This window comes from Typha angustifolia, chromosome 11, assembly GCF_048772165.1.
Source record: "Typha angustifolia cultivar Huaian chromosome 11, ASM4877216v1, whole genome shotgun sequence".
Classification (NCBI taxonomy): Eukaryota; Viridiplantae; Streptophyta; class Magnoliopsida; order Poales; family Typhaceae; genus Typha; species Typha angustifolia.
The window spans coordinates 4,876,746-4,889,856 of NC_133249.1; the positions used below are offsets into that span (position 1 = coordinate 4,876,746).

General features: G+C 36.2%; 2 protein-coding genes across 3 annotated transcripts; both read left to right on the forward strand.

Annotated features, from left to right (window-relative positions):
• The first annotated feature begins 701 nt into the window (after nt 1-701).
• Nucleotides 702-3,186, forward strand: LOC140769468 (small ribosomal subunit protein uS8). The gene is made up of 4 exons (XM_073110160.1): nt 702-854; nt 2,385-2,528; nt 2,604-2,764; nt 2,895-3,186. Exons 2-4 carry the CDS (start codon nt 2,396-2,398, stop codon nt 2,991-2,993), a joined length of 393 nt encoding a protein of 130 aa, XP_072966261.1. The 5' UTR covers nt 702-854; nt 2,385-2,395; the 3' UTR covers nt 2,994-3,186.
• A 985-nt stretch (nt 3,187-4,171) lies between these two features.
• Nucleotides 4,172-11,977, forward strand: LOC140769467 (ras-related protein RABE1c-like). 2 transcript variants are annotated; one of them, XM_073110157.1, is made up of 9 exons: nt 4,172-4,332; nt 4,449-4,564; nt 10,546-10,618; nt 10,760-10,860; nt 10,957-11,022; nt 11,110-11,207; nt 11,330-11,392; nt 11,466-11,558; nt 11,633-11,977. In XM_073110157.1, exons 2-9 carry the CDS (start codon nt 4,492-4,494, stop codon nt 11,714-11,716), a joined length of 651 nt encoding a protein of 216 aa, XP_072966258.1. In that variant the 5' UTR covers nt 4,172-4,332; nt 4,449-4,491; the 3' UTR covers nt 11,717-11,977. The 2 variants fall into 2 exon arrangements, with proteins under 2 accessions (XP_072966258.1, XP_072966260.1); XM_073110159.1 differs by having other exon boundaries at nt 4,176-4,332; nt 4,456-4,564.
• The last annotated feature ends 1,134 nt before the right edge of the window (nt 11,978-13,111 follow it).

Sequence of the window (13,111 nt, forward strand, 5' to 3'; positions counted from 1 at the left end):
TAATTCTATCTGTTATCTCTGAGGTTTACTCGTAGAACTAGGTATCGGATTACCTTTGGTATATAAAAGAGCATTCTTCTTTGTCTTTCTTTTGTTTGGATAGAGGGGATGACTCTGCCCACATTGAAAGTATTTTAAGTTCTAATTCACACTAGATTTGATTGCACACTAACATGAGAGAGTATGATCATTTATCCAACTGGAAAGAAAAAAAAAATATAAAGTTTGATTGCACACAGCTAATGTATAGTGAAAAATTATAGCCAAGGCTGCACATTGGTAGGCCTAATCGTGGTTCTACAAAATGCCCTTGAGCATCATCTTTTTTATTTTATTTTTTTGATTAAAAACTTCCTTCTAATCTATGAGTCTTAAATATTTTCCACATAAATGTCCATATAATTGGCTTATTCCAATTTAAAATACTAAAAGGGTTTTTTAAGTACATAGGTAGGAGGAATATATTATATATATATATATATATATATATATATATATATATATATCATAATATTCTCTCGTTAAATAAACAGTTACTATTGAAAGTAGAGTGAGTCAATTTGGAGATGAGAAGTCGAATTAATTTAAATGGGCTGCCAAATGGATGCCTATGGGCCTGCTGTTTAATTTTGGGCTTAAAATTGGTTAAGGAGCAACCATCCGTACAAATCTAGGGCAACAGGAGTCGAACGGATAGATTGACCGTCGGATGACGATCTAACGGCCAGAGGCGATCAATAACCTTGGATTTAAGCTAAGCTCTCGTGCGCCTTCGTCTCTCTTCTCCGCCGAGTTAGGGTTTTAGCCGCTCTCCAAAAGCTCTCGCCTACTCTTCCTCCAAAGAGCTTCGATCCGTAAGCTTGTCCTTTATCCTTCTCATGATCTGATTGCCTCGTTGTTATTTTAGTCGTGTTCCAAGACCTTAGGTTTGTTTTTGATTTGGTTGGAGTTGGATTTGGATCTCTGATGTGTAATTTGATTTGCGTTACTTGGCAGATCTGAAGGATTTCATTGCTTGATCTGTAGTCTCATCTCGTTCATCATGTTGAGTTCTAGCTTTCGTATATTTATTTATCGCGTGTAGGGTTGGGAGCTTCAGCATTCTATTCATATAATCTTCTGCAGCTAGAGATACCTGGATCACTTGAGATGAATCTTGTAGATACCCTTACATTAATTTGGTTTCTTTGTAGTGTCCTATTTTTGTGGTGCGTAATCCGAATAATTTCATAGTTCGGTGAAGCTAGCAGCCTTTTGATCTTCCTTGCCGTTTTCTTTGTTAGAAGATAAAGCAATATGAACTAACTTGGTCTATATGTCAGATGCCAATAATTGGTGATTATAGAATGCTTGCACTTTTTTGAGGGTTTGGAATGAATTGTTACATCTTTTGGGTGGTTTCAGAGGTGAAGGAGACGATGTTGATGTTGAATTGACATTGTTGTACAATATTCATTAAGTGCTTTATTTTTCTGCTTAAGTATATCTTGAGTCGGGAAAACAGGTGTTTATACTGATCTCTATTAGACTCTCTTTGGCTGTCCCTTCCTGTTACCACCATTGTTTTGAGTAAACATTGTGTACTTATTTAATCAACTAGATTATTGTTTACTAGCTAACATAGTAATACAACTTCTCTATATCTTATATAGGATGATTGTTAGGCCATGCTATACTCATGTCCTAACTTCAGACTTCATTTGCTTTTAAATTTCTTCTCCTTAAGAAGAAAGTGGTGGGATGCATGGTTTAGATTTTAGATATTTCGTTTTCTCAGAGTACTTATTGACATCGCGTTTCTGTACTGCTTGATGATTCTATAATCCTACTGCTAGGTTTTATGGAAAATTATTATTTGATATATGCGCTTTTACTAAACTAAAAATGAGTGGAGGCATCTTTAGATTTGCTGTGGACCTTATGTCATTCCGGTCAACCATATATTTATGTTTCTTTTATCTTGGTTTACTCTTTGACAAAGATAAATTTACACTCTGAGCAACTGTCTTTAAATTACTGAAAAAAATTAGTGAAGGAACTTACTGGGTGGAACCTTTGTTCTATGACCAAAATTTTGCTATATTTGGATGTTGGAACATATCTTACCTACCATCTCATAATTTTGTATTCAATATGGTATTACGGATTTGCATTCTCAATTTGCAAATGTCATTTTGAGAGAGCTTTTGCGATGGACTTAATCTTATAAATGTGCATTTTCTTTCGGCTCGTTCAGTGTGAGCTGCAAATTTATTGAGTTCCTGTGATTCTTGACTCAGTCCCTTTGATGTTGCATTTTGGCTTTGACTACCTGAATAAATAGAAACAGAAAGATACAAACATGAGCAATGTCTTTTTCTTTAGCTGATCCTTTACTTTTCCAGGCTTATTGAGGATGGTGAGAGTCAGTGTTTTGAATGATGCTCTCAAGAGCATGTACAATGCTGAGAAGCGTGGGAAACGGCAAGTCATGATTAGGCCATCATCAAAAGTTATTATCAAGTTCCTTCTGGTTATGCAGAAGCATGGTTAGTCCTGTAATAGATTTATTCTTGATGCTTCAAGCATCGGGGGCTGATTAAGTGTTTCAAATGGTTCTGTAGGATATATTGGTGAGTTCGAATATGTGGATGATCACAGATCTGGTAAAATTGTCGTTGAGTTGAATGGAAGGTTGAACAAGTGTGGTGTCATCAGTCCTCGCTTTGATGTTGGTGTCAAGGAAATTGAACCCTGGACTGCAAGACTGCTTCCTTCACGTCAGGTTAGTTGTGTAATGCTAGCTTCACTGTTGTTTGCTCCAATTTTACTAAATTATGAATCCCACTGCAAGGCTCCATGTATTTATTTTAAAAATTAATGCTAATGCTTACTATTTCTAAATTGATGTGCAGTTTGGTTACATTGTCCTGACGACCTCTGCGGGTATCATGGATCACGAGGAAGCTAGAAGGAAGAATGTTGGTGGCAAAGTACTTGGCTTTTTTTACTGAGTGGGTTTTTTTATGGATCAACAGGAGGCTTAGTGGAGATTTTATTTTCATGATAAACTAATTCAATTTTGAACTCGATAGCTATTTCATCTTTTGTTGCCTGAACCGTCTTTTGATATTGAAGAACTTTTGCATGCATTAGCATACATTGTCAAAACTCTATTTTGGATATGAGCATGCATTTTCCGTTCTAGTGTCTCCCTTTTCATCTATTTAAAAAAAGAAGCCCTTAATGTTTTATTATGAACAATTCATCTTATAAATTATCTTCTGATGACAATGAGCGTGATGATGGCAATCTTAGCTTGGTGATCTTGGCTACCTTACTGTTGCTGGAAAGCTATGTTCTTCAAATCTTCCAACCTAGTTATATGCATGCTGGAGAAAAAAATGCTCTCGTTTAGAAGATATCTAGATCTGGCTCAAGTTCTTTCTTGTCTATATGTGGGTGGATGATTATTTGGGAAAAGGAATGTTATTGATTCATTTTAGGATCTAAATTGCCAGGAGATTGCTGGTTGTTTACTTTCGAGTAGTCTGATCTCTTCCGAGGGTGTGGGTGGTGGGAAGTAGGAACAGGTTGTTATAATGTCAGCTTCAATTGCTGGCTACTTGTCTCTAATTTTTCCTTCTGGTTATTTATTGTTATCCTAATTCCATAAAACCTGGAATGGATTGGAAGTGTGAATCTCCCCTTCCTCTCTCTAATCTTCTTTGTAGTTTTGTAGACGTGTCCAACACTCCCTTTCACCATTGCTTACACGTCTCGAAACAATCATAGATATGGCTTTGACTTTTTATCTTCCCAATTAACAAAGAGAATTAAATGCTACTCAACTTCCCTAAATAAATAAAATTAATGGTAAAACATGTAATAATTCCATATTTTTCACTTGATTATAGCAAAACCTATTAAAATAAAGGGTTAGATCTCTTCTAATAACTTCTCACTATTGCAATCAAGTAATCTGACTCGGTTAATTATATATACTACTCAAAACTCGTGTTGATAATTTCGGCTTGCTTCGATTTGAATACTCGTGTTGATAAAGTCCAGGAGGAAGGGTTCTAAATGCAAGTATTTATAGGACGTAAATTGTAAATAGCGAAAAAGTAGGGTTTAAAAAGAAACATTACTTTGGACAGAAGAATCGATCAAGGCATGTGTGTGTTTGAATTGTTAAAAGAGAGATAGTTCGTCAAGACCCCTCTTTTATTTCTCTCCCTTCAAATCCCTCAACGGCCGAATCCAAGGCCTACAGAGAGAGAGAGGAGAGAGAGGAGAGAGGCCAATCTTTCTCCCACCAGCTTCGTTGGATCCACTTCGCATCTCGATCCGGTAGTAGATTTGATCCTTTCTCGTTTAGTCTCCGTTTCCCTTTTTGATTTCTCTCTCTCTCTCTCTCTCTCTCTCTTAATCGCTCGTTTGGATCCCCGTGTCTTTGTTTGGGCTAGATATTAGGGATCAGAGTTGTAATTGTTTGGCGTCTTCTTCATTATGGCTGCTCCACCAGCTAGGGCTCGGGCGGACTACGATTATCTCATAAAGCTTCTCTTGATCGGCGATAGCGGTAAGGGTTTTGGTAGTTTATATTTCAAGCTGATAGATTTGTGATATTGATTCTTCTATTATGATCGAGATCTTGTATTTTGGTTGAAATGACTATCGGTTTGTCCTTGTTTTGATGGTTTATGCGACTGCGGTTGTAGTAGCTTTTATTTGGAGATCGTTGAAGATATTTCCTGTTAAATAGTTGAGGAAAAGGGCGGTTTTGTTTCATTTGGATTTGCTGTTAAGTAGTTGGGAAAAGGGCTTTTTCGTTTCATTGGGATTTGATTGGGTTCGTGTTGGTTTTTGTGGGATCTAGATTTTTTGTGGTCTTAAAGCGAATGGCCTTTGGATAGTAAGAAGTAAGTATGATAACCGCTGATGATACTGACGCTATGATAATTTGTAAGTGCTTAATTTGATGCTTGCCCTGAAAAAGAAGAAGCTAAATTCAGTTATTGTATCCTTGTCCTTATTGTTTACAGAGTGACTGTGTAAGTTTCTTTGTTCTATGTAGGTTTCATAGCAGTAATATTCCTTTAAATTTGTAGAGGCATGAATTTTTCTAAACATTTAGCAACATTTATTATGTCCTTAATTGTTTTTTTCATTTTATTTGGGACCAAATTCTTTGTGACAACACAACTTTCCTGGGGATTACTGCAATAGTAGTCATTCCTCTTTGTAAACTTTGGAAATACTTGAATCTCATGATCCTTTCTTTCCTCTCTTGGTGCACTAGCTTTCTTAACATTCATCTGTATCGTTTCTAAATTCTAATCCATTCTATCTTTAGTTTCTCTTTCTTATATTATTGATGGCAAATGTTATCTGAGTTTGTGCTGAACAGAGCTGAATGGAGAAGATAAACCTTATAGCTGAGTTCAAATTATTAGGTCTAGCGGGTTTCTTGATGCAAGCTCTTGTGTTGTATGACCTGTTATATATTCACTCATTCAGAAATTAGAAAAACAAAGAAACAATGGGAATGTGATCATATATTGATTTGTCGGACATCAGTGGTTTGAGTGCTGTTTGTTGTATCATGATTATATTTGTATCAAGTAATTGCAAATTGTGACGAGGGTAATTTTGGTGATTGTAAACAGGTTTAGCTGGTAGACACCATTTATCTTTACAACTGAAAGGCTTCCAACATTGTTCATTAGAAACCTAAATTTTCAATAATATTACTTTTAATGAATCTAATCCCTCCTAAACTGCTTTCTTTTTGTGATATCACAATATCATCGTTAGTTGATCCAGTTACTTTATTTTATGTCAATCTGGTACATAAATAATTATTTCTGAATGGCTCTAATCCAATATGTTTTGGTTCTGTACTGCATTCCGAAAACATATTTTCTTTTGATTCTGCCCTTTGTCTTCTTAATCAATACTGGATTCCTTACTTTCTTGATAGGGAGAGATTGATTGTAATAAGAAGTTACAGTGTAGGCCTGCTTTTTGCCTATTTTTTCTCTATATCTGCCTATCTGGTTATTTCAACCTGTCCAAACAATGAGCAATTGAATTCCTTACTTCCTTTTAAGTTCTTTCATGCGTTTATATGATTTGAGCAAATTTTTTGTTTCAATTTCCCATTAAGGAGTCTTCTTTCTAGCAAGATTCAATCTATGCTGAATATATATAGACTACTCTTCCTCGCAGAATTTGATGAATGTTGATTTGTTTGTTCAGATCCATTTATTTTAGGATACCTTCTAGTATTTGACATCTCTAGTTTCTTGCTATAGATTTTGGTTATCTTCTGCAATGATTATGTAGATCTACATCTATGCATTTAAGAATTTGAAGTGGTAGCTGCACTAGTAGGTGGGTGTTCTTTCTGATTTTGTTTTTGATAGAAAGAAGTGGGCGTGGACCATTCATATCTCTCTTACTCTTTTGTGTTCCAAATAGGTGAGTCACTTGACCTGTGGTCAGGGTCATTTTACTATCCATGTCACAACACACAAAAATCAGTTATGGGATTAATCGAATAGGAGAGGCATTTGAAACTCAAATCTTAGAGCTGTAATGTAATGGTTAGATAGGAGTTAATTAGAAGGATAAAGTTCCAGCAGTCGAAAGACTCAATTTCGGGATTGGGTGTTCAAACGCAAATATTCGAGAGTATGGGTGTAAACGAGCCGAGCTTGAGCGAGCTGGGCCTAGCTCGATTCGACTCGAGAGGTGGAAAAGCTCAGCTCGAGCTCAATTCGAGTTGAAAAAGTGTAGCTCATCTCGGCTCGTCTTTAGCTTGATGAGGCTCGAGCTCGGCTCAACAGCTCGTGGGATTGCAATGTTAATGAGGACAAAAAAAATGGCAGCGAAGTTAATAAAACTCACTTTCCTTAAGAAGTTATCTAGGTAATTAAGAAATGGTACAAATATTTGTTAATATGTTCAAAAGAAGCTACATTATAATCTTATAGACAAAATGACAGCACATCGAAATAGTTCAGGCTTGAAAATTCACATCGAAGTGCTAGATCAATAAGAAGAATCAACTTAACTGTTGCTATAAATTCAGATGTAAACTTTTCTCCTCACTCTAAAGTCTAAACTAATACCAGAAATCTTTATGGATACCTGAATGTGCTTAGGTGCGCAGAAATCTATGAGCAAAAATTAGAGTAAATAGTGGAGCTTGGAGGTTGGAGATTGGAGATGGCCGATCGGAGCTTGGAGCTCGGAGATGGGAGCTAGGAGCTTGGAGATGGCCAATCGGAGCTTGGAGACGGGTTTCGATGGAGATGAGCTCCATAGTGAAGGTGAAGATGGGTTTCGATGGAGATGAGCTTCATAGTCAAGGTGGAGATGGGTTTTGGTGGTGAAGAAGATCGGTTTTAGCTGAGAGAGTTTAGGGAGGGATATTAGTGAGGTTTAGGGTTTTTAGTTATATACACTTCATACTATCCGTTGGATCTAAGATCCAACGGTTCTAAGCCTATTATATATCTATATATATAATATAGCATACGAGCCTAATCGAGCCGAGCTTGAGCGAGCCAATGCTTGGTCGGCTCGGCTTGATAATATATTCAAGCTCAAAATATCAGCGAGCCTCATGAGCCCACATGCTTTTTTGACAGCCCTACTCGAGAGCAGCAGAATAAGTTGGTGTTCGAACAACCCTTTTGACGTTCAAACGCATTTTCCCGAGAGCGAAAAAAATAAATTGGCGTTGAACGCCTGAGGGCGAGGAACTCTAGTTTAGGAGTTTTACTTAAGTGTTTTTGCTTATGTTAAGCAATAAGGTTCAAGCCTGCTCAATCTTATTGCCAAGTCTAGTCAAGTTAGGGAGCCACCTATAAATAGATGTGGTGTGCATCAGGATTTTCATCTTAGATTACTGAAGTTAATTTGCAAGATCGTCTCCTTCCTCCTTGTTCGGCTATCTCTAAGCTTTGGAACCGTAGCCACCATTTAGGATATTTATTGCTGCCTTTCTCTTCATCTGACTGCACCCCTTTGACCCTAAGGAATGGTCTCACTTTTTCTCTATCCCTTTCCTACTGATTACTTCGACTTCCACCATTATCATCTCCACCATCTTACCATAAATTTAGGCCGTCACACCACGCCTCTTCAGCTTCTCATTTTCATGATCCATCCCGATAGATTCATTCTCCATCCTAAATCTATTTTAGTGTATTAAAAGGCAGCTGCGGATTGCAGGCAGTCACCTCACCGCCTAACGTCTAGGCGGAAGGTGAGCGCTAAGGTGGATGTCTAGGCGGTCTAGCAATTTAATATAGAAAAAATTAAAAATAATTGTATATGATAATATATATATATAGTATTTAGAAAATTTTAATAGTGCAATTCACAACCATAAAAATAATGTATTATAAATTTATAATTCACAAATATATATACATATTTTATTAACATCTTAATAATAAATTATCATGATATGAAATTAAATGCATTAGTTGGTGGTTTGAAATTGCATTAATAGTTGGTGTCTTTAGTGATTTCCAATGTTAATATGAACCGAGCTCTTTTTCCCACATGGCTCTCCCTTTCCCAACTCTTTCCCACCACCCTCTTTCCACGTGGCCTCTCTATTTTTCCTAACACGCTCTCTTTCCCATTGTTAAAGCACAGAGAAAGAAAGACAAAAAAAAAAAGTGAGTGGTTTCGATGTTAGAGAGAGAAAAGAAAAAGAAGAGGAGGAGATGAGGCAATTGGCAATCCTCGGCCTGTTATGCGACTTGGCGGCCCGCCAAGTTCACCTAGGTGGTCTGACCACCAACAAGACATTCTGCCGCCGCCAAGGTTGATGAGAGTCTCGCTGCAACATCATGGCTGTCATCTGTTGTAACAACATCAATTACACTAAAGAACCACCGCCAATCCTGTTAGCAGGCGGCAGGTGTGCCACCCCGCCTTGGCTGCTTTTCAATACAGTGATCTATTTCAATTGCAAAAGCATTTGACCATCTAACCATTTGATCTCGAGTTAACATATTAACTTTAGAGACCCGCGGTAATCTTAATTTTCTATTTGTAAATCAGAATCCAATTCCGTCTTCAGATTTGGACTCGCAGTGATTGTTACATGTAACTTCTCGTTTTACGTTACAGTGTTGATGCCATAACCATTGGATAAAAAGGTATATTTTTATGCTCTAATGTACTTGTCACAGTTTTCTTTAAATAGAACAATACTGAATTTATGAAGGAAAATCTCCATGGATTTGATTAAGAACATAGGTTTTTAGATTATGTAGCTTGACAATATCTGGAGAAAATTCTTATTGGAAGTTTAGCTTTATGCTGTCCGGGTAGTATGGTTTTTTCTGTTTACCATTATTCATTTTCAGTCTTGATGGCCATCAAATGCATAATAGAAATATATCCAAAATATTTGGACAAAGAAGCTTAGAAAATCCTAATAGTGCCATAGTAAGAAATATTGAAGTAGGGACTTAGTTGGAAAATTTATTGCTCATGAAGGAAAAATGCTTTATAATACTCTTATACTTTGAGTCAGGTGCTCATGGACTTATTGAACCGAAACTAAATGGGCAGAGAATTTTCATCTACTGTGGAGGAGCAAAATAACACTTCTTTCTTTTAGCTTTCAATGAAAAGAGCTTATCTAGAATTCTATGTATTGGTAGTTTTTGCAGTTCTGGGAAATGATAACCTCCTAGTTTCATTTGCTTTTGCGACTTTAAATTTCTCAGAATTAGTTAATCGTTGTTATATTTATACTTTCTCATATCTGGTTCTTTCTTTTAATATATAGTAGGTTTTCCTGGAAGGACTAATCTTTAGAAACTTTCTTCTGAAGTTTTCTCATTTGCTCTTCTAATTGTATGCCTTTTACTTATTTGCACTTTCACTCTTCCTAAAGCTGCTACTTATATATACTATGGAGGAAATTGAAATGTCACTTTATACTATAAATGTAAACCCAAGCCTATCATTGACTTCTCCATCTGGTTTAAAGGACTTATATTATGCAGTTTCTCTTATGTTTGCTTTCTCTTTAGTCATCTCACGATGCTGGTGCGTTGCTCCTTTAATCAATGATCTTAATCCCTTGGAAATTACTGAAAATGTATCATGACCAAATGTGTTTTGGATTGTCTCATATCTTTTGAATGATGTTTCCCCAATATCTCAATTTTCTTTCATACAAAGTGCTTATGGATTCTTCACATAGTGTATGCTTGAAGTGTTCACACTTCTGCTTACGCACTGATGTAAAAGCAGTTATGTCATTGAGTGATATCCAATTATAGGAAAAGTCACATAGTGAGAGTTTGTTTGGAATGGAAAGGGCATACTATTTATGAATCACATACTCGAAAGTTATTGAGAAATTGTAGCATTAATCTTTTCTTATATTTTCCTCTCTTGTTGGATATGTGGATGCCATTGTCTGGGAAATACTTAGGGTGTCTAATAGTTGAGATGCTGTGTATGCTTTATCCTTGTACTACGTGCAGTTAATCACCTTGACATAGAATCCTGCTCCTGTAGGTGTTGGTAAGAGTTGCCTCCTCTTGCGATTCTCGGATGGCTCTTTCACAACCAGCTTCATTACCACAATTGGGTGGGTTATGCTATATAAATTTGTAAAAGCAGTAAACTTTTGTTCTGTTTTGACTTTTTCTTATGTTTTCTGTTGAATGTTATTATGTTGAATTTCTAATTATAGGCGATCTTACAAATTTGATCTTTACTATTTACACAGCATTGACTTCAAGATTAGAACAATTGAACTGGACGGCAAGCGGATTAAATTACAGATATGGGACACTGCTGGTCAGGAACGTTTTCGGACTATCACAACTGGTACGCTTGTTGCTTACTTTCATCTTCAATGACAGACCTTAAAATAGACTGTTTTGTTAAACTTCAGTGGAATAGCTTCTTAAACTTTCAATGCAGCTTACTATCGAGGAGCCATGGGGATTTTGCTTGTTTATGATGTCACGGATGAGTCATCTTTTAACAGTATGTGCTTCATACTATCTTTGCTTCCATGCTATGCAGTCAAGATCTGTTTCTTTTCCATTATTATTGTATTTTTGTTCTTGATAGACATAAGAAACTGGATCCGCAACATCGAACAGCATGCGTCTGACAATGTGAACAAAATTTTGGTGGGCAACAAAGCTGACATGGATGAAAGCAAAAGGGTATGTTCTGCAATGCTGCTATTTGCTTGACATGATTTCTGTTGAAGATTGAGTTGCATTTTAACTTTCAATTGCTTACTGGATATTCATCTTTTCTTTTATGTGAAATTTATTTCATCCAGGCCGTCCCAACTGCAAGGGGACAAGCACTTGCTGATGAGTATGGCATCAAGTTTTTTGAAACTGTGAGTAGCAGCCCTTTGTCTTTATGAAAGTTCTGTATTTTTGTCATTTTTTGACAGAGTATTATCTATACAGAGTGCAAAAACAAACTTGAACGTGGAGCAGGTGTTTTTCTCCATAGCTAGAGATATCAAGCAAAGACTTGCTGAGACCGATACAAAACCTGAGGTGGAAGAATGCTTTCTTGTGGCAATACCATTATTATCTTCCAAATGGAGTCTAACTGCTTGTTCTGCTTGCAGGAGCGAACAATTAAGATCAACAAACCTGACCAAGCGACAGCTGAGAGTTCAGCAGCTCAGAGATCAGCTTGCTGCGGTTCTTGAGGAACAACTATCAATGGCAATGGTGAATGTTGGCTCTATTGGGAACTAATTTGCTTGTTATAATAGGCGAATGCTATGAGCATTGTTATGTTGTGGTGATGCTTATAAATTTTTCTTTTTTCCATTCTTTGCAACTACTACTACTCTTTGGTCTTCAAATGTAGTTATTGAAATTATTGGGATAGTGTTTCTGGGCTTGGATCACTTACAGTTTTAGTTGGCATACTTGCCTGGACAAAACAAAGTATTTTGCTTGTCACATTTTCAGAGTCAACTTTCACATGTTACAGGAATATCTACTGCCACAAGATGCACTGCAAAGGGCCGCTATCGAGATTGTAGGACTTTTATAGCTCCAATTTGACTTTCTGTTCTTCTGTTTGATATATTGTGGTGGTTTTGGTTGCATATCTAACCATCTTATAAAGGCCACCAAATGTGGTTGTAAATACGGGTTATCTGTCAGCATCCTATTGGCTATCTTATACCATCTTCTTTTTAGTGCCTATGGACCACTAAAAATATAATTAATTTTTCATCCTTTTTGACGGTGTTAATGAAAAGGTCAAACGGTCGTTTACTCATAAAATTAGTTCATACGACACGTCATTTTCTTTTCTGACAAAAAAAAAACCTAACAAATAAGTAACAAAAGGATCATTTCAGAGGTTATTTAATAATTAAATGTGTCATCTAACAAAAAAGAGGGTCAATGTGATCGAATAAAAAGGGAGTCAATGTGTTGTGAAAGAAAATAAACGAGGAGTCCAAGAGAAAATAGGTGTAACTGTAATTAGTCATTTTTTAATATATAAAAATTGTGAGAAGGGAATATTATTATTAGAGAGCAAAAGTGTAAAATTACACAAATAATTTAATCGTATTAATTTATTATTTAAATTTAGTAGATGAAAATGAGTATATATATATATATATATATATATATATATATATATATCAGGTGAGTCCATTATTATCGTTTTCCCTACATAATTAGGAAATAAGATTAGCGAAATCACAGAGAGATTAGGATACGCCTACTTGTCGGACATCATATCTCACCACTGACGTGGATCTTATTTTCCATCTGGTTGGTATATTAAGTTATATTACTTTGACTACTAGATGACTTGGCAGCTGCCAAATAGTAAATTCTCTGCTGCTGTTTCCATGCGGAGGTGTATCTTGCAGTGGGAACCAGAAATCTACCCAACCATACCTTAACCGGAAATTTTAATATCCCATTTGCATTTTTAACCTTGAATCTATTGGTTTTACATAGATGCCCTGAGAGTTAGAGAGTTTCTTTTCTTCTTTTAAATGGTTCATATTTTCAGTGTTTTGAGGGGTATAAATGCAAAAGAGACTAAACGATTTTGTATCATTAAGCTAAAA

Bases quoted from the DNA above. Each gene is read 5' to 3' on its own strand.
- LOC140769468 (XM_073110160.1), top strand. From the start codon at position 2,396: ATGGTGAGAGTCAGTGTTTTGAATGATGCTCTCAAGAGCATGTACAAT. The intron at 2,529-2,603 runs GTTAGTCCTGTA...ATGGTTCTGTAG, and splicing joins TCTGGTTATGCAGAAGCATG to GATATATTGGTGAGTTCGAA. The intron at 2,765-2,894 runs GTTAGTTGTGTA...ATTGATGTGCAG, and splicing joins GACTGCTTCCTTCACGTCAG to TTTGGTTACATTGTCCTGAC.
- LOC140769467 (XM_073110157.1), top strand. From the start codon at position 4,492: ATGGCTGCTCCACCAGCTAGGGCTCGGGCGGACTACGATTATCTCATA. The intron at 11,208-11,329 runs GTATGTTCTGCA...TATTTCATCCAG, and splicing joins ACATGGATGAAAGCAAAAGG to GCCGTCCCAACTGCAAGGGG. The intron at 11,559-11,632 runs GTGGAAGAATGC...TTCTGCTTGCAG, and splicing joins AGACCGATACAAAACCTGAG to GAGCGAACAATTAAGATCAA.